At 37.7% G+C, this 20,656-nt stretch overlaps 1 protein-coding gene and 1 pseudogene across 1 annotated transcript; one reads left to right on the forward strand and one right to left on the reverse strand.

Annotated features, from left to right (window-relative positions):
- Nucleotides 1–49: 49 nt before the first annotated feature.
- LOC120182956 lies at nucleotides 50–7,203 on the reverse strand (annotated as a pseudogene).
- A 10,180-nt stretch (nucleotides 7,204–17,383) lies between these two features.
- LOC120182871 lies at nucleotides 17,384–20,451 on the forward strand. Its single transcript, XM_039187716.1, has 6 exons — nucleotides 17,384–17,540; nucleotides 17,595–17,980; nucleotides 18,129–18,159; nucleotides 19,391–19,461; nucleotides 19,682–20,177; nucleotides 20,219–20,451. Exons 1-6 carry the CDS (start codon nucleotides 17,384–17,386, stop codon nucleotides 20,449–20,451), a joined length of 1,374 nt encoding a protein of 457 aa, XP_039043647.1.
- The last annotated feature ends 205 nt before the right edge of the window (nucleotides 20,452–20,656 follow it).

Raw genomic sequence — 20,656 nt, forward strand, 5'->3', positions numbered from 1 at the left:
TGAATTGTAGGCAATTTTACAATACAATTAAAAGAATCGAACACAGTTGAAAAAAAAGGATTATATGATATTCATAGTTGAATCAATTTATGCATTACATGATATGTAACAAACAATGAACTACCTCTTGCAAACATTGCAGCAAGGTATTATACTTGAGTTCATTACCTAAAATGGAAGCCATCATTTGGCAATAAATAGAATGTTGCATAAATCTAGCTACTACAAGGGCATTGATGGCCTCCAGTAATCTCTATTTGCTATCAGGATCAAAACAAAATCACTCAGTTTTGATTCTTTTATTCCCAATCTTCATTGCTCAATTGATCATCGGTATCGTCTTTAGGTGGCTTAACCACCAGTACAACAGTTCCTAGAGACTCCTTCACACCTATTGCCTTCAATTCTGATCCTGTATCCACCTTCAACCCACCATCAACCATCGCCAAGTAAAATGTGTCGTCCAATTCGACCTCATTTCGACTCCGATCCATAACCACCAAAATAACCTCTTACATATACTACATATTCACTTTCCACGGTATAACTCTGACATCATTGAATGCCACAACAACTCCACTGCTTAGCCCTGCGAGTGGCTCCCAACTGGGCAACATCACCCACCTATTCTACCATTTCTCGGCCTCCACGACACTGAAATCGCCTCCGCTTCTATATTCCGAAGGCACTTTCAAAATCAGCTCGACATCCTGCTCCACCTTACAAACGGGTAAAACCACCACACTAGTAGCCTCAACAACTTCGCTAAACTGTATCCTAACGACTTGAACCCTCTTTCCCAAATCAACTTTCTCTTCTTCTCCATCTTTCCTATCTTCCAACTCTGGCAAAACCTCATTTTTAGCACTCTCAGACACAACAAATTGCAATGCTTGCTTCAAGTTTGTAGTTCTTTCTTCAGAAGGATTCCTATGATCCCTACTTTGCCTATAATGTTATGATATAAACCTAACTATAATGTAAAGAAGAAACAAGAAGATAAAAGAAGTCTTTGTATTATATTTCATCAATATTGATTACACGATAGGATCTTAGCAGCTCATTTATATCAGTTGATTAATAATGCTAGCTGATTAACAACTTCCCTTAACTAACTACTAACAACACTTAACCAACTCTTAACAACTTTTGTGACAACTAACTCTCCATTAACATTTATACACTAACATTCCCCATGCAACTCACATTTCCAGCTTTGCTTTCTGATGGACATTCTTCATGCAGTTCACATAAACTAACATTCCCCCTGCGATTCACACTTCCAGCTTTATCATCTTCACCCATACTTTGGGAAAAGTTGGTTAGCAAAGCAAAACCATCTTTAAGAGTCTGAGTGACCAACAATTTTTGCTGATGACGGATAAACATCGGGGCAGACAGTGGCTTAGTAAGAGCATCAGTAACCTGCTCTCATAAGCTGGAACCTCTTGTACCTACAATCGGCCAACACTACAATTTCTCGAACAAAGAATAAATCCAACTCAACATGTTTAAATTTTGAATAAAGAACAGGATTGGAACACACAGCAACCGTGCTTGTATTGTTACACCAAAGGGTTGGTTTGCCATAAAATGAGCACTGCAACTCCTTGAACAAAGACACAAGCCATATGATTTTTAAAGCAGCTGCGGCAACACTACGATATTCTACTTTAGCAGTGGATCGAGCAACCACCTGCTGTTTGTGAGAGCTCCAAACATTAGATTACCGCCAAAGTAGATGCAATATCCAGATGTGGATTGCCCGTCATCCATATCAGCCCCCAATTCGCATCAGTAAAGCCCACTAATGATAGTTGAGACGAGGATAAAAACCTCAAACCATAGTCCGAAGTGCCTTACAAATATTGTAGAATTCTCTTGATTGCCTATAAATGTAAGTCACTAGGAGATTGTTTAAACTGACAGACAGGATTAACAACATAGGAAATGTCTGGCCTAGTGATCACCACATATTGGAGAGCACCAACAATGCTTCTATTGTTAGCCACTTCATCAATAAGTGTTCCATTAGCAGCAGAAAGCTTACATTGTGTTACCATGTGAGTAGGAAGCTCCTTAGCTTTTGCATATCCACTCCTTTGTAACAAATCAAGCACGTATTTTTGTTGGTTAAGCACTAAACCATTCGAGTCATAGTAGACTTCGATACCCAGGAAGAACTTAAGAAGTCCAAGGTCTTTCAAAGAAAATTTTGCATGAAGTTTATTTATAACACCTTGTACTTCACTTGAACAGCTTCCTGTTAAAATAATGTCATCTACATAGATCAGTAGATAAATCATACCAGCACCGGTTCTGCGAACGAACAAGGAGGCATATGATCTTGACACATCAAAACCTTCTGAGATCAAGTACCCTTTGAGACTCTCAAAACACACTGAGGAGCCTGTTTCAGACCATATATTGATTTGTTCAATTTGTTACCATCACCTTGTTATAACCTAGAGGTTGCAGCATGTATACTTCTTCAAACAGGTAACCATTCAAAAATGCATTGTTGATGTCTACCTGTCATAGAGACCAACCTTTAGCTAATGCAAGGGAAATGATGACTCGAACAGTAACCGGCTTTACCACATGACTGAATACTTCATTAAAATCAATCTCGGGCTGCTGAAGAAATCCTTTGGCCACAAGACGAGCTTTGTAGCGTACAATGGAGCCATTTGCATTTCTTTTAATTTTGAAGAGCCATTTACAACTCACATCTCTCCTACCCTTAGGAAGAGGGGACCAACATCCAGGTTTCATTGCGAATCAAGGCATCGAATTCAGCCTGTGCAGCAACCTTCTAATGGGGGTGAAGAAAGGCCTCATCAATTGATGCAAGTTCTTTATCACTCAAGGCTACATTTATACATTTGGTTTCCGTATCCCATTCTTACTACGTGTAACCATGGGATGAATATTTTGATCAGGGGCAGTCTGATCAATATAGATGGGTGTTATAACGTTACTCGAAGAACATGCTTCAATACCAGGATACGAAATCAACTTTTTAGCAATATTCCCAGGTGGTGATTCTTCAGTAACATTCCCAGGTGGCGACTCTTCAACAATATTCCCAGGTGGTGATTCTTCAACAACATTCCCAGGTGGTGATTCTTCAGTAACATTCCCAGGTGGTGACTCTTCAGCAACATTCCCATGGGGTGATTCTTCAGCAATATTTCCAGGTGGCGTAGAGTGTATAGGAACATCTGTCGAGTCAGTAGCAACTTGCGCCACATGAGGCAACATTCCACCAGCAGATGGAGACGCTGCTTCATGTGTATCAACCAAGTCCGCAGTAACCTGTTCCACAGGTAATAATAAACCATTAGTAGACGGAGAATTCACAGTATGTGGGATGGTACCCTCGTTTACTCCACTTGGCCCAAAGGCTGATGTCGAAATAATAGGAAGAAGCCCTTTAGTGACCCCTGGAAAACACGAACCATTTGTTGAGATGTTGCACCTTTGTCGGAAAGGAAAGACATGCTCATCAAACACCACATGCCAAGAGATAATCATCCTCCCATCATCATCCAAACATCGATAGCCCTTATGAGACGAGTTATATCCTAGAAAAATGCATTGCCTTGACCTGAACTCTAATTTATAGTGATTAGTGTACCTCATGCATGGAAAGCATGCACAACCGAACACATGTAGGAATTCATATTCTGGTAACTTGTGATACAAGATCTCAAATGGGGATTTGCCATCCAACACTTGAGTGGGTAACCTATTGATAAGATAAACTGCAGACACAAAAGCATAGCTCTAAAATTTTAGGGGTAGAGATGCTTGAGCAAGCATGACTAACTCCATTTCAACTATGTGTCTGTGTTTACGCTCAGCTCGGCCATTTTGCTCAGAGATGCTTATACATGAGATTCGATGTTCAACACCATTTTGATGCAGTCATCCCTTAAGTGATTGATATTCACCACCACCGTCTGTTTGGAAAATTTTAATTTTGCAGCCGAACTGTACCTCAATTAGCTTATAGAAGTTAATAAAACATGCTTGTACCTCAGATTTTCTTTTAAGCAAATAAACCCAGGTGTATCTGCTTGCAATATCAACAAAGAAAACATAAAATGAAAAACCATTTGCAGAATTACAAGGAGCAGGACCCCAAACATCTAAAACAAATAACTAAAAAGGTTCATTATATTGTGAGGTAGAAGAACAAAACGAAAGTTTGTGAGCCTTCCCTTGCATACAAGCAACACGCACATGTGTCATCTTATTCTTATGAAAAAAATATTACAATGCTTCATAACAGACTTCGTTGTATCGCTGGAAGCATGACCAAGGTGTCGATGCCACATATCCATAGGATCTGAAGTCATAGAAACATGATTTAGCTGAGCATTCGAGCATATCTCAGCACAAGGGAGTAACTGATAAAGTCCTTCATCAGTGAGCCTCCCTCGAAGAAGGACCTGTCGTGTTTGAGCATCCTTCACAACACACTAATATGGATGAAACTCAAGAAAAACACTGTTATCTCGCGTAAACTGTGAAACAGAAATCAACTTCTTCTTGATGTTAGGAACATATAGCATGTTGCGCAAAAGTAAAGGTTTTATATTATAAGATAAAGAGCTTTACCCCACATGTGAAATTTTAATGCCATCACCATTGCCAATGTGTAAGTCATTATCGCCAGTGTACACCATACTTGAGTGAAAAACTGACGGATCATTAATCACATGGTGGGTCGCACCAGTGTCAGGATACCAAACAACATCATTCGTGGGCTTCAAGAGAGTCTGGACACCCGAGGATGGAAGCATTAAAACGAAAGATGCAGGCGTCGGGGGTGTCAAGAACGGATTCTGCCTTACTACAGAAGAGCTTGAACCATCATTTGGAGAACCAACTGCGAACCCATAAGATGGATAATAGCCAAAGGCTGTTGGGGAAAAGAATGAGGCTCTAGAGGCTATTGAACTAACTAGATATAGATAAGGGGAAGGGGCAGGAACAAAGCCATGATATGTTATCGTGTTCACTGTATAAGTATATCCCCGTGTAGAAGGTTGATGTTGGTCAACACCTGAACCATTTGATCGTTTTGAATAACTTCCTGCCAATGTACTAGAGTCACCAACCCCAAAATAACCATGATCAAACCGATGATAACACTTCTGAACAACATGCCCAAATTTACCACATAATTGACATTGTGGCCTGTTGGAGTTATAACTCCGTCCACGACCTCGTCCTCGATAACCACCTCCCTGTTGATCACGCACTTGAGAGGAATGATCATCAATATAGTCTTTGACACTCAATTCAACATCAGGCTTTAGCTGAACCGCATTCGTCGAGAGTCCTTCACCTAAGAACATCTTATGTCGAGTCTCACAGGCAAGCAACATTTCAATGAGAGTGTCCAATGATACTTGTTCCCTGGAAGCTATAGCAATTACAGATTCAAACTCCATAGTTAGGCCTGCTAAAATGACACTAATGTGCTCTCGCTCAGTTACAAAACTTCCAGAAGCATTTAGTAAATCACACACAGCTTTGACTTTTACTAAAAATTCATGAATTTTGTGAATGCAAAGTATGGCGAAGCGATGAGATTTTCGCACTAGATCGAGCACCAAATAAACGTGTTACATCATTCCAAATATCAGCTGCAGAGGTAAGCCTAGTAAGGTGAGGCAGAACCTCCATACTTACAATCGTTAACAACCAGGAGGCAAGCAACTTATCTTGTTGCCGAAAAACCAAGAATTCTGAATTTTCCTCAATTTACCCAAAATCATTGGTAACAAATTCATTTGGAATAACTATATTAGGCGAAATGAACTTCAACAAACCATAACCATCAATGATTAATGACACTTGATGTTTCCACAGCAAATATGTATTTTCAGTGAGTTTAATTGTATCGTGTTTGGGTATATGCTGAATAGAGCTTACACGAGTGGGAGTACAGCTCGTAGATGAGTTAATCTGAGAACTATTCTCGTCACGAGTCGTATCAGCCATAAGATCAACCATATTGGGCAAGAACACAGATCTAAAACTTCAAGAAAACACGTACCAAATCAAGAAGTAAAGAACGATGAAGCAAGGAAGGCAGAAGACGAACATCTGAGCTTCATGAATGGCAGCAGTAAGACACACCATAGCAACACCAGGAATTAGTGATTGATACCATGTTATGATATAAACCTAACTGTAATGTAAAGAAGAAACAAGAAGATAGAAGAAATCTCTGTAGTATATTTTATCAATCTTGATTACACGATAGGATGCTTAGCAGCTCATTTATATCAGTTGATTAACAATGCTAGCTGATTAACAACTTCTCTTAACTAACTAGTAACAACACTTAACCAACTCTTAATAACTTTTGTTACAACTAACTTTCCACTAACATTTATACACGAACATATAATACATAAACAATAAACAATCCCCCGGAAGATTATAATCAAAGCTTCCCCAACCTTTATCCAATTGCCTTCTCGGGAAATCCTTCATAGCTCTAGCCAAATCCTGTGCACCTTTAGCATCCAACTTATTTTCAACAATATATCGAACAACTTCGGCTCTTTGGGAAGAACTCAAAAGCCTAGTCTCATGAAGCAATTCAACACCACCGATATCGAAAAAAGATATTAAACTTTCATTAGTATATGTTTCAACAAGAGAGGTTCTTACATGGGAAGCAACTATCAGTGTGTTCTGTTCAACCCCAGAAATCCCAGTTATTTCTTCAATGGAAGGAGGTGAAAAGACTTCCTGGTAAAGAGAAGGGATGAGTGGTTCGAACTCAAACCAAAGGCCAAGCCTGTTGGTTAACACATTTAAGCGACCCAGAGCGTTGAGTAATCGGAATTTAGTTGGGAGTGGAGACGGAGGCGGCCTGAAAGGCTGATAAAGTTGTTGCTGTTGAGATTGGGGAGTGGTGGTGGGGGAATAAGGGTGGCTGATATGAGTTTTAGGAGGGTTTTTGAAGGTGAGAAAGGGATATATGAAGATAAAAGAGATGGGTTTTGGATTAAAAATGGAGAAAAAAAGGGAGTTTTGGGATTAGTGATGGGTTCGAGAGAGGTTGAAGAGAGCATGGTTAGAGAAAGATAAAGGTTGAAGTGGGAAAAATGGAGGTCAACTTTGGAGACTACGAGGTTCACCTTATCTCATCGAATAACTTAAAAATGTCTATGGGAAAAATTTAGGGATGACACTGGGCTAGACGGATTGGTTTATTCACCCTCCAAAATATAAATCTTATATTTGGAGTTTATCTCGTCCTAATTAAATAATATATTTTAATGATATAAAATAAAATTTTTAAAATATTAAATATATATAATATAAATTAATCGAGTCGGATAAATAATTTTTCATTTTAAACCTAGCTTCTCCTTACCCTGAAATTATATACTATATAATCCGTCTCAAACCTTAAAATTTTTAAAAGTAAACCCGTCTCTATAGGATCAAGTCGAATTGGATCGATAACCGTCATATTCAAGTATTTTGACCATCCCTAAAAGAGTTGAATTATGGGTTTAGGCCTGTTAAAGTTTCATATAGCCCATTCGGTTTGTGGTCTAAGGGCAAAACCCAAATGGATCTCTAAACTTCAATCATAAGTTTAAATTGCAGTTAATTGTTTTTATTACATTGTATTTATTGTGATTGAGGATATAATTATTTCGATCAATGAGAGAATCGAAATCGTACGTACCGTTACCGCTACATGTTATCTACTATTCCGATAATAGATGTTATTTAAATCCCCAGCTTTAATACTAGAATTAGCAGACACAGATTTGGCATCCATTATCGGAGCTTCAATACAGGAATTGACATCCTTCTTTATATTGATACCTTAGCACGTGATAAATGTGTAATGCTCATACAAAGGCTTATTACAACAAACAATGTCTCATATTTCAAATACACACATTAAAACCAAATCAAGGCAAACCAAATCGAGTTTCGAACATTGCTATAGAAGGAACAATAATCAAGGGCTGCACAGGTAATCTGTGGAGGTTCCCCTTTCGCAGTCGTTGAGAAGGAGGCTCAACGAAATGGGAACGTCGAGTTTAATAATGTCCAACACATTAGCTCTAATAGCCGTGCACAGACAAACTGAAGCTTCGAGATCGACCAACCCTCGGTCAGACTACAGCATTGCTGGGTCGGCACGTTACCAACTTCAAGATTCAACAAGCCTCCCAATACATTCAGACACACGCCGAGATTAAGGGGGTTACAAGTACCGGACCGGCCGTCGGCATTAACGTACCTATTCCGGGACGGATTACAAAGCGATCACGGGAAGATGTTGAGGTTGAAGAATTATCTGAAGTGTCATCGGAGTTTCCTCCGACTTCATCAGATGGATCACCGGAAGAAGTTACTAAAACAAAGAAAAGAAGGTTGAAGGAGAGAAATAGTAGGACAGCCGATACCTTGAAGGTTGAAACCATTTTCTCAATCCAAAAGTATAAGAAAGTTAATTAAATGATGTTGAATGTGGATGAAGGCGGTGAAGTGTGCAAAGGGATTTTTATAGAAGAAATTAGCTTTAAAACTGAGATAATGAGGGTCACGAAGTCGTATATATTAATATGGAGAAGATTTGATTGTTTGATAGAAAACCCAAAAGAATCTTCCACGTTGATGTACAAAATCCCAATGTTGGTTAACTTGATTTGATATGCAAACAACCTACTGAGATAAATTAAGCTTTTCACCATATAAATCATCCTATCGAATGTGACTTTGATCGTGGCCTATTTGTTATGATTATGAAATCCCATGTCGAGTAGGAATTTAAATATAATATTATTTCTTTCTTTTATTGAGACCCAACACATGTGTGTCATTAATTTTTAGTTTATGCTTGAATAATATATGGATTAGATTAATTTTTCATAGTAGACACACGAAATATCGATTATTCGTAGAATCTGTGAACTCCTTCAATTTCAATAGAAGATCAAGATAACATATGTTTATTGAGATATGAATGATGTAGCTGACGTCCTAGCTCGTCTTGGGCTGCAACAACAGGGCTCTAAGTGACGCAACCATCACCTAGTGATATCCAAAGCCTTCTTCAACGTGACATGGATTATGGAGAAGAAGATCAAACCACTTCTCATTTAACGCCTGGGTCTATCTCGACCATTGCCCTTTATAAAAAATATATATAATTATAATTTTATTAAATCTTATTTAACTTAAAAATAAATTATCAATAGTTATAGTTCCGATTGTTGAAATCTAGTGCACATGGCATCGAAAGTTGGAAAATTAAAAACAAATGGGGCACCGATTCATGTAGTCAAAAAGGGGCTGAAATTGTTGAAAAATAAAATGGTAAAAGCTTAAATTTAGTCATTGTAATTTAGGGTATTACAAATTAGTCCTTAAGACTTCAACTATAAATACCCTAGCTCATTTAGCTTCAAAACCATCCCAAAGCATTCTAGCTTTCTTCCAATACTAGAGAGAATTTAGAGAGTTTCTTGAGAGTTGTTTTCTCCTTTTTATCGAGAGAGAATTATCCTTATTTTCTCATTGGTAGATCGAGAGAGGTTGTAATTCCTATTTTCTCATAGTGAGATTCTTCTACCGTTGCCCGTGGTTTTTACCCTATTTTATTTAGGGGTTTTCCACGTAAATTTTGTGTCTCTTTTTATCTTCATTTTTATTTTCTCAAATTATCAGTTACGATTTTGCTCTATCCGATAGCCGTCTTCCGCAACAATTGGTATCCGAGCTAGATTAGAGTGTGTAATATCTGCTTATTGTCTTTGTGGTTGCCACCAAAAGGTGGATCCTCCAACATAAGAAAGTAAGAAGGTATTATCCATTCTTTGAAGGTTCCAGAGAACTATTCACGATAGTGAAATAGTGGGAGCTATCCGTAAAAGAAGCTATGGCAACGAAATTTGATATTGAAAAATTCAATGGGAGAAATTTCTCATTGTGAAAATTGAAGATGAAGGTCATCCTGAGGAAAGGCGGGTGTCTAGCGGCTATCAGTGAAAGGCCGGTGGATTTTGCAGATGACATCAAATGGAACGAGATGGACGGGAATGCTATGGTAAACTTTCATCTAGCATTAGCAGATGAAGTATTGTCAAGCATCGAGGAGAAGAAGACAGCTAAGGAGATATGGGATCATCTCACCAAATTGTACGAGGCCACATCGCTGCACAATAAAATTTTCCTTAAAAGGAAATTGTATACTCTCCGTATGCCAGAATCTACTTCAGTGACGGAGCACTTAAATACACTGAACACCTTATTTTCTCAGCTTACATCCTTAAGCTGTAAAATAGGAGAACAAGAACGTGCTGAACTTCTACTTCAAAGTCTACCAGATTCATACGATCAACTCATCATCAACTTGACAAACAGTAATGTCACCAGTTTAGTCTTCGATGATGTTGCAGCTGCTGTTCTACAAGAAGAAAATCGGTGCAAGAATAAGAAAGACAGACAAGTAAATCTGCAACAAGCAGAAGCGTTGACAACGATAACAACGATGAGAGGAAGATCAACAGAACGTGGCCAAAGCAGCAGTCACAAACATGGTAGATCGAAGTCGAGGAGCAAGAAGAATTTAAAGTGTTACAACTGTGGAAAGAAGGGTCACTTGAAGAAGGATTGTTGGAGTCTAAATAAAAACTCCAATCCACAAGGCAATACCGCAAACACTTCAGATGATGGAGATGCTATATGCTGTGAAGCATCAACCACCGTAGAAGGAAGAAAACGATTTGCAGATATATGGCTCATTGATTCGGGAGCAACATATCACATGACCTCAAGAAGAGAATGGTTCCATCATTATGAACCTATCTCAGGAGGATCTGTTTATAGTTGCAATGATCATGCCTTAGAGATCGTTGGCGTGGGAACCATCAAATTGAAGATGTATGACGGAACAATTAAAGTTGTTCGAGATGTGCGGCACGTGAAAGGCCTGAAGAAAAATTTATTATCCTATGGATTGTTGGATAATAATGCAAGCAAGATTGAAACACGGAAAGGAATCATGAAGGTGTTCCGTGGAGCGCTTGTGGTGCTGAAAGGTGAAAAGATAGCTGCAAACTTGTACATGCTGAAGGGAGAGACTTTGGTAGAAGCAGAAGCCTCTGTTGCCTCATGTAGTTCAGATTCGACAATGCTATGGCATCAGAAACTTGGACACGTGTCAGAACAAGGAATGAAAGTCCTTATGGAGAAAAAACTACTTCCAGGCTTAACAAAAGTATCACTTCCTTTGTGTGAGCATTGCATAACAAGTAAGCAGCACCGGTTGAAATTCAACACATTAAATTCTAGAGGCAAAAGAGTTCTAGAATTGGTTCACTCTGACGTATGGCAAGCACCAGTAACGTCCCTAGGTGGAGCAAAATACTTTGTCTCATTTATTGATGACTACTCCAGGAGATGTTGGGTGCACCCTATTAAGAAGAAGTCAGACGTGTTTTCAACTTTCAAAAACTTCAAAGCGCGGGTGGAACTTGATTCTGGAAATAAGATCAAGTGTTTCAGAACTGATAATGGAGGAGAATACACAAGCGAATAATTTGATGACTTTTGCAAGAAAGAATGCATCAAAAGACAGTTCACAGTGGCGAATACTCCTCAACAAAATGGAGTGGCAGAGCGGATGAACAGAACCTTGTTAGAAAGAACAAGAGCAATGTTGAGGGACGCATGCCTAGAAAAATCATTCTGGGCAGAAGCAGTCAATACCGCCTGTTATTTGGTGAATCGAGCTCCATCAACTGCAATAGAGCTGAAGACACCAATGGAGATGTGGACTGGTAAACCAGTTGATTATTTAAACCTCCATGTATTTGGAAGTATTGTGTACGTGATGTACAACGCCCAAGAAATTTCAAAGCTGAATCCAAAATCTAGGAAATGCAAATTCTTGGGGTATGTTGATGGAGTAAAGGGGTATCGCTTGTGGGATCCCACTGCCCGCAAAGTGATCATTAGCAGGGATGTTATCTTTGTAGAAGATAAGCTACAAGGAAAAGAAGACGATGATAACGCTGAAAAGTCAGAGACTACTCAGATACATGTGGAAAAAGAGGTTGAAGAAGGAGATTCTTCTGAAGCAGAACCAGTACATGATGAACAAGAACCAGAGAGTTCTGAAGCTCCAACAACTCGTCAATCAGATCGTGTGAGAAGACGTCCCAATTGGCACTCAGATTATGTTATAGAAGGTAATATTGCATACTGCCTTTTAACAGAGGACGGTGAGCCATCAACATACCAGGAGGCAATAAACATCTCAGATGCTTCACTGTGGATGATGGCGATGCAAGAAGAAATCGAAGCCCTTCATAAAAATAATACATGGGACCTTGTGACACTACCACAAGGAAGGAAGCCAATTGGTAACAAATGGGTCTTCAAAATCAAGCGAAATGGTGACGATCAAGTTGAGAGGTATCGTGCAAGACTGGTGGTCAAAGGATATGCTCAAAAAGAAGGTATTGATTTCAATGAAATATTTTTTTCTGTGGTTCGACTAACAACAGTTCTAGTAGTTTTGGCAATGTGTGCTACATTGGACTTACATCTAAAGCAGCTAGATGTTAAAACAACTTTTCTTCATGGAAATCTTGAAGAAGAAATTTATATGCTCCAGCCTGAAGGTTTTGAAGAAAAAGAAAAGAAGAACTTGGTTTGCAGGTTGAACAAATCTCTGTACGGTCTAAAGCAGGCGCCGAGGTGTTGGTATAAGAGATTTGATTCTTTCATTATGTGCCTTGGATACAACAGACTTAATGCAGACCCTTGTGTTTATTTCAAGAGGTCTGGTGATAACGATTTTGTTATATTGCTGTTGTATGTAGATGACATGTTGGTTGCAGGACCCAACAAAGATCATATTGAAGAATTGAAGGCACAACTGGCTAGGGAATTTAAAATGAAGGACTTGGGATCAGCAAACAAGATTCTAGGGATGCAAATTCACCGAGACAGAAGTAATAAGAAGATTTGGCTTTCACAAAAGAATTACTTGAAGAAAATCTTGTCACGATTCAGCATGCAAGATTGTAAGCCAATTTCTACCCCTCTTCCTATTAACTTCAAATTATCCTCCAGTATGAGTCCTAGCAGTGAAGAAGAGAGGATGGAGATGTCTCGAGTACCGTATGCATCAACAGTGGGAAGTTTAATATTCGCTATGATATGCACAAGACCAGACATTGCACAAGCAGTGGGAGTGGTTAGTCGATACATGGCGAATCCAGGCAAAGAGCATTGGAATACAGTAAAGAGGATCCTCAGATACATCAAAGGGACCTCAAATGTTGCATTATATTACGGAGGATCAAACTTACTAATTAATGGGTATGTAGATTCTGACTATGCAGGGGATTTGGATAAAAGCAAATCTACTACAGGATATGTGTTCAAAGTTGCTGGTGGAGCTGTAAGCTGGGTTTCAAAATTGCAGTCAGTTGTGGCTACGTCCACAACAGAGGCAGAATATGTAGCAGCTACACAAGCCAATAAAGAAGCAATTTGGTTGAAGATGCTATTGGAGGAGCTTGGGCACAATCAAGAGTATGTCTCTGTATTTTGTGATAGTCAAAGCGCCTTGCATCTAGCAAGGAATCCAACATTTCATTCAAGGACAAAACACATACGAGTTCAGTACCATTTCATTCGTGAAAAAGTGGAAGAAGGGACAGTGGATATGCAGAAGATCCATACCAAAGACAACATAGCAGATTTCATGACGAAGGCGATCAATGCCGATAAATTTACTTGGTGTCAATCCTCCTGTGGCCTGTCAGAGACATAAGCAACATGAAAGGTACAAGGTAGAAAGAATGGTGTGAAGATATGATTGTTCCAATCAAATCTTCAAGTGGGAGATTGTTGAAATCTAGTGCACATGGCACCGAAAGTTGGAAAATTAAAAACAAATGGGGCACCGATTCATGTAGTCAAAAAGGGGGCTGAAATTGTTGAAAAATAAAATGGTAAAAGCTTAAATTTAGTCATTGTAATTTAGGGTATTTACAAATTAGTCCTTAAGACTTCAACTATAAATACCCTAGCTCATTTAGCTTCAAAACCATCCCAAAGCATTCTAGCTTTCTTCCAATACTAGAGAGAATTTAGAGAGTTTCTTGAGAGTTGTTTTCTCCTTTTTATCGAGAGAAAATTATCCTTATTTTCTCCTTGGTAGATCGAGAGGTTGTAATTCCTATTTTCTCATAGTGAAATTCTTCTACCGTTGCCCGTGGTTTTTACCCTATTTTATTTAGGGGTTTTCCACGTAAATTTTGTGTCTCTTTTTATCTTCATTTTTATTTTCTCAAATTATCAGTTACGATTTTGCTCTATCCGATAGCCGTCTTCCGCAACACCAATTTCATTTTATTTCACCATAACGGTTAGGGGTGTTCGCGGTCGGTTAACCGTTATAACGATTACTGAATTTTACCAATCATGACCTAATCATTAAGAAATGGTTAACCGATAACATTTAATCATTACTAACAGTTCGGTTACACATGTTAATCTGTAACCTATTGCACTTTTTTCACATTTTTATTCCTTAATTTTTAAAAAAATACATATTCACACTGCATAGTACTTAATACATACACATACTACATTTACATATTTTTATATTAGTTTAAAGTTCCAACACCCACAAAATACATAATTAATCATATTATAAATTTAAACACATATCAATTAACAATAGTCCAAAACACCATCAACGTTTCAAAGCTAAACATAAAATAAACATGATAACTAAAAGTCTCTAATAACTCCAACATAAGGTAAATGAAACTTCTATGCTGTAGTACCGCAAGCCACAAAAAATTAATTCTAGTACCAAATCACCAATACCTAAGGTCTTCATGGCTTCCTCTGAAATGGAATTTGTCTCATTAATCTTGAAGCTGGATTTTTTCTTTGTAATATGTTTTATTGTTTTTCTTGTCAACTAAAATATAAAATATATATTTTTAAAGTTAAGTAAATAATTAAAAATAAAACATAGATAATAATAAAGTAGTTTGAAATCTTGAACTTATTTTTTGTAGCAGTCGTAACTCAATTTATATTAGTTATAACTCAATTTGCAACACCCTTAATTCAATTTGCAAGTTGAATTTGTCGGTATAAATAACTAGGATGACAGATTTATATATAAATCAAGAAAGAAAAATAAAAGAACGAGTCTTCGAAATTAATTTGAAATAGAATTACTTTGAAGAAAAATATAGTTAATTATAAAATCAACCTTCAATTTTTACTAGGATTTGTAGAGCGATCTTTGAAATTTATATTTATAATTTAATGATGGTTAACCATCGGTTAACCATTTTATCAAAATTTATAATCATTAATCTTTTTTTAACGATTTAGTTAACCGAAAATCGTTTAATCTTAACAGTTCGATTAATTAACCTGTAAAATGTGACAGTTATACCGGTTAATGGTTACGATTAACAATTACAGGTTAATTTACACACCCCTAATAACGGCGGTAGGGATGGGCATGGTCGGGTTTCGGCCAACCCGACCCGACCCAAAAATTTTATATCATTCACCCGACCCGACACGACTTAAAAAATATATACCCCACCCGACCAGAACTCGACCCGATTTTTTGAGATAAAATCTAAACTCGATTTGACACGACTATAAATAATAAAAAAATTTATTCAATAAAAATGTGATTTAATTAAAAAAATGATATATAGAGGGGTATTATTATAATTATTCCTAAATATAAGGTAAAATTATATTTTTTCGGGTCGGTATTTTTCACCCTAAACCCGAATCCGACTCGAACTGAACATCATTTTTAAAAATTCGACCTGACCCAACCCGAACCCAATTTTTTTTAAAAAAAAAAACCTTAACTCCAATCGTGTCGGTTCGAGTCGAACCTATCGGTTCGAGTCTCATGCCCATCTCTAAACGGCGGCCTATAAATTAGAGAGCATGGACCCAGATGATTTAAAAACCTTTTTCCATGTGCAGCTATTTTAAAGCAAAGATGGAATTTGAAAGGCATTAAGGCAATCGATTATTTTGGTTCAACAGATTTTCTCCTTGCAACATTTTCTATTACAAGAGCCAAGAGGTGAAATTTGAAAGGTAATTAATATTTTGATTAAGGTTTTGACTTTTTCTTGTTTTTATCATTCTTATTTTTATTTTTTACTTATTATAATCTATGGATTTAGGATAATAGGAATGAACATTGATTATCTCATTTATTTTTCTTAAATTGAAATATAAAAAGAAAAATAATAGATTTTTAATTTTTAAAATTGAGCCCATACTCAAATTAGACGTTGAAAGTACATACCACAATGTTCCCACTGAAACAGTTGTTGATACAAGTCAAGGGATATATGTTGAGATAACAAATGTTAGTTAGTTTATTAGGAGTTAGTTGATAGGTTGTTAGAAGTAGTTAGTTGATAGGTTGTTAGAAGTAGTTAGAAGCAGATAGATTTTAATTCTTGTATAATGGCTTGAACATTGTATTATAAATTAAAAGGTTAGTAGGATAATAAAAGGTATGAGACATTATTTTTTAACATGGTATCAGTTTCCAGGCCTTTGTTATTTGGGTTTCTCTGTTTGGCCCATTTCTAAACCGGGTAGTGTGGCTCGGTTTCATTCCCACAACAGCTCTCCTCTCTATCGTTTTTTCCCCAAATTGGTTTCCTAGGGCTTTCGTTTGACGGTCTCCACCGCAATGCCTCCGATGAACGAATCAGCCTTGGTTGATTTCAATCATCCTCTTTTCTTGCATCCATCAGACACTCCAGACACTCCGTTAATTTCTCATCAACTAGTCAGATTGGAGAACTGCAACGTTTGGAGTAGATCGATACGAATCGCGTTGTTGGCGAAAAACAAGCTTGGCTTTGTTGATGGTGCTTGCCAGAAAGAGAATTACGATCTTGATTTGCATCCTTAATGGGAGAGGTGTAATGCCATCGTACTATCCTGGATTCTCAACGTCGTGAGTAAAGAGCTCTTGGCTGGCATTGTTTTCGCCTCAAATGCGGCTTCGGTGTAGAACGATTTGAATGAGCGTTTTGATAAGGTAAATGGCTCTAGAATCTTTTTCCTCCATCGTGAAATAGCTATTATTTCTCAAGGTGAGTTGAGTGTATCAACTTACTTCACCAAATTGAAGATGTTATGGGATGAGTAAGTTACACTTGTTCTGATTTCATCATGTGAGTGTGTAAGTTAGCAACAGTACTCCAGGCATCTCTCCCAGCATCAGCTTCTTCAATTTCTGATGGGCCTAAATGAAACCTATTCGTCGATTCAAAGCCAAATCCTACTGATGCAGCCTCTTCCTTTGGTAAACCATGCCTATTCCATGATTGCTCAAGAGGAGTCTCAGCAAATTCAGCTCTATGCTATGCCTTCAAGTCTGGATTCATCGGTGTTTTATTCTAAAAGCTCTGGGATTCCTGATCGTCGTCGGTTTCAAGATGTTTGTGACTATTGCAAGATCAAGGGTCATAAATGAGATAGTTGCTACCGCCTTATAGGGTTTCCACCCGATTTCAAGTTCTCTAAACGAAAAAATACTCAAGTTGCAGTAGCTGTCTCTGAACCTGCTGCTGCCTCGGACCATGCTGGTGCCCATTACAAATTAAATTCCTCTGCTCCTGCTCCCTTGGCACCTACCTTCACTCAGGAGCAATACAACCAGATCCTTAGCCTGTTGTCCTCTGCTGTTTCTGTTAATTCCACTGTGAATCTTGCAGGTATCATTGATAGTTGTTTACCTGCTTCTAGTAAATCACTAACTTGGATTTTAGATACAAGTGCTACAGATCATATATTATCTGATTTTCAATGCTTGAAATCCCCTGTCTTGTGTTCCTCACGATCTATTCAATTGGCAAATGGTAAAACTGTCCCAATTACATATGTTGGTTCATGCTTTCTAAATTCAACCACAAATCTGTCTAATGTGTTATATGTACCAAATTTCACTCACAATTTACTTTCTATCTCAAAGCTTACCCGTGACCTTCACTGTTTTGTTAGTTTTTTATCCTGACTTTTGCATTCTGCAGGATCTCTCAAGTGAAAGGATGAAGGGGATTGGTAAAGAGTTTAGAGCGCTTTATTTTTTTTAGTCATCAGATTCACCTTCTGGTTTGTCATCTACACATACATATTCAAGTGAGTTGTCTTCTAATATTTCCTCTAGCATGTCATATGATTCAAATTTGTTTGATTGTGGTCATGTGTCATCTGAATGTATGACAACAGTTTCTAGTAATAATACAAGCATTTGGCATTCTCGTTTGGGACATGCTGTTGTTACGACTATGAACAAATTACCCTTGTTGCATTATGTTAACTTGGATTCCAAGTTGTTGCATTCTTTTCCCAGATATCCTTTAGCAAAACAAACTAGACTTTCATTTCCTGTCAGCCTTACTTCTTCACAAGCTCTTTTTAGTCTCATTCATATAGACTTGTGAGGTCTTATCAAGTTGCTACACATAGTGGTCATAGGTACTTTTTAACTATAGTTGATGACTTTACTTGTATGACTTGGGTGCACTTGTTGAGATTAAAGAGTGATACTATTATATCTCTTAAAAAATTCATCACTTTTGTTAACACTCAGTTTTCAGCCACTGTTCAAATTATTCATAGTGACAATGACACCGAATTCTTTAATTCTCATTGTTTTGGATTTTTTAGCTCATTTGGAATTCTTCATCAAAGTTCATGCGTTCAGACTCCCTAACAAAATAGGGTTGTTGAACGCAAACACAGACATGTCCTTGAAGTAGCAAGGGCACTTCGGTTTCATTCAAAAGTTCCTATCAAATTTTGGGGAAAGTGTGTTACTACAGCCTGTTATATAATAAATCACTTGCCTTCTTTGGTTTTTAATTTCAAAACTCCTTTTGAAGCCCTTCACCATAAAATTCCTGATCTTTCTCATTTAAGGGTATTTGGTTGTCTATGTTATGCTACCAAGCTTAACTACCTTGACAAGTTCTCTCCTAAGGTTGTTCCTTATGTTTTAATGGGATACTCATCAACTCAAAAGGGGTACATTCTGTTTAGTCTTCAATCAAAGCAATTTCTTGTGAGCTGAGATGTTGTGTTTTATGAAATTATCTTTCCTTTTCATTTTCCTGTTTCATAATCTTCTCCTTTTTTCCTTCAAATTCTCATATTCCCGATTTTGATTTTTTAATCCTTGATTCTTTAATACCTTTTAATACATCTCATATTGATAATTCTTCAAGTTCTTCACAAGAAATTCCTACTGTGTAACCTATTCCTTCCATTTCTCCATCTGATTTTTCAACAGGTGCATCTGATAGTCCTTCTGTTTTAGAGTCTTCTCATGATGGTATTCCTCCTTTATCTCATGATCCACTTGTGTGTAGATGATCAACTCGTATCTCCAAGCCTCCAAATTGGTTAAATGATTATGTATGCACTTGCTAATCCACTTCATCTTCTGCTACTTACCCCATTTCTGAGTACATTTCTTATTCTCATTTACCTTCACATTCTCAACATTTTTTTAGCTTCCATTTCTCATTTTAATGAACCCACCACTTATCAAGAAACCTGTTAAAGTCCATAATGGCAACAGGTAATGAGAGAAGAGATTCAAGCATTGAAATTGAATAATACTTGGACTGTGGCACCTTTGCCCTCTGGTAAAGTTCCCATTGGTTGCAAGTGGGTTTACAGAATCAAGTATCATGCTTCGGGTGAGGTGGAAAGGTTCAAGGCTCGGTTGGTGGCCAAAGGGTATAATAAAAAGGAGAGTGTTGGCTATGTGGAAACTTTTTCTCCTATTGTTAAACTCACTACTGTGAGACTGATTTTGGCGTTTGCTTCCATATTTGACTGGCCATTGTGGCAAATGGATGTTCACAATTCGTTCTTGCAAGGATATTTGGTTAAAGAAGTCTATATGCAGTTGCCTGAAAGCTTTTCCAGCCAGGGGGAGCATATGGTTTATCGGCTGCAAAAGTCTCTGTATGGACTCAAGCAGGCTTTTAGACAATGGGACAAGAAGTTTTCTGAAACACTTATATCATCAAGATTTCAACAAAGTAAACATGATTACTCGATGTTACAAGGTGAGTAGCAAACAAGTTGGTCATTGTGCTTGTGTATATAGATGATTTGCTGATTACTGGCAGTGATACTGATATGATAGAAGAGCTCAAGTGTACACTGAATTCTAAGCTCAAGATGAAAGACTTGGGTGAATTAAGATACTTTCTTGGGCTTGAAGTATTGAGATCAGAGAAGGGATTTATCTTAAATCAGCGTAAATATGCTTTAGAATTAATAAAAGATATTGGGGGCAGGGGAAACAAAGTTTGCTTTAACACCTTTGGAGCAGAATAGTAATTTCTTTGCTGCTTCGGACACTAAGTGCTTGAAATAAAATGAAAAAGGTATGGTAGACAGGACACAGTTTCAAAGACTCATAGGCAGGCTTATACACTTAACTCACACCAAGCCTGACATAGCCTATTCAGTACAGCGCCTAAGCCAGTTTATGCATCATCATAGAAAGGTGCATATGGAAGAAGCCAGTTTATTCAGGGCA

The sequence above is a fragment of the Hibiscus syriacus genome, unplaced genomic scaffold (assembly GCF_006381635.1).
Source record: "Hibiscus syriacus cultivar Baekdansim isolate YM2019G1 unplaced genomic scaffold, ASM638163v2 tig00112738_pilon, whole genome shotgun sequence".
Classification (NCBI taxonomy): Eukaryota; Viridiplantae; Streptophyta; class Magnoliopsida; order Malvales; family Malvaceae; genus Hibiscus; species Hibiscus syriacus.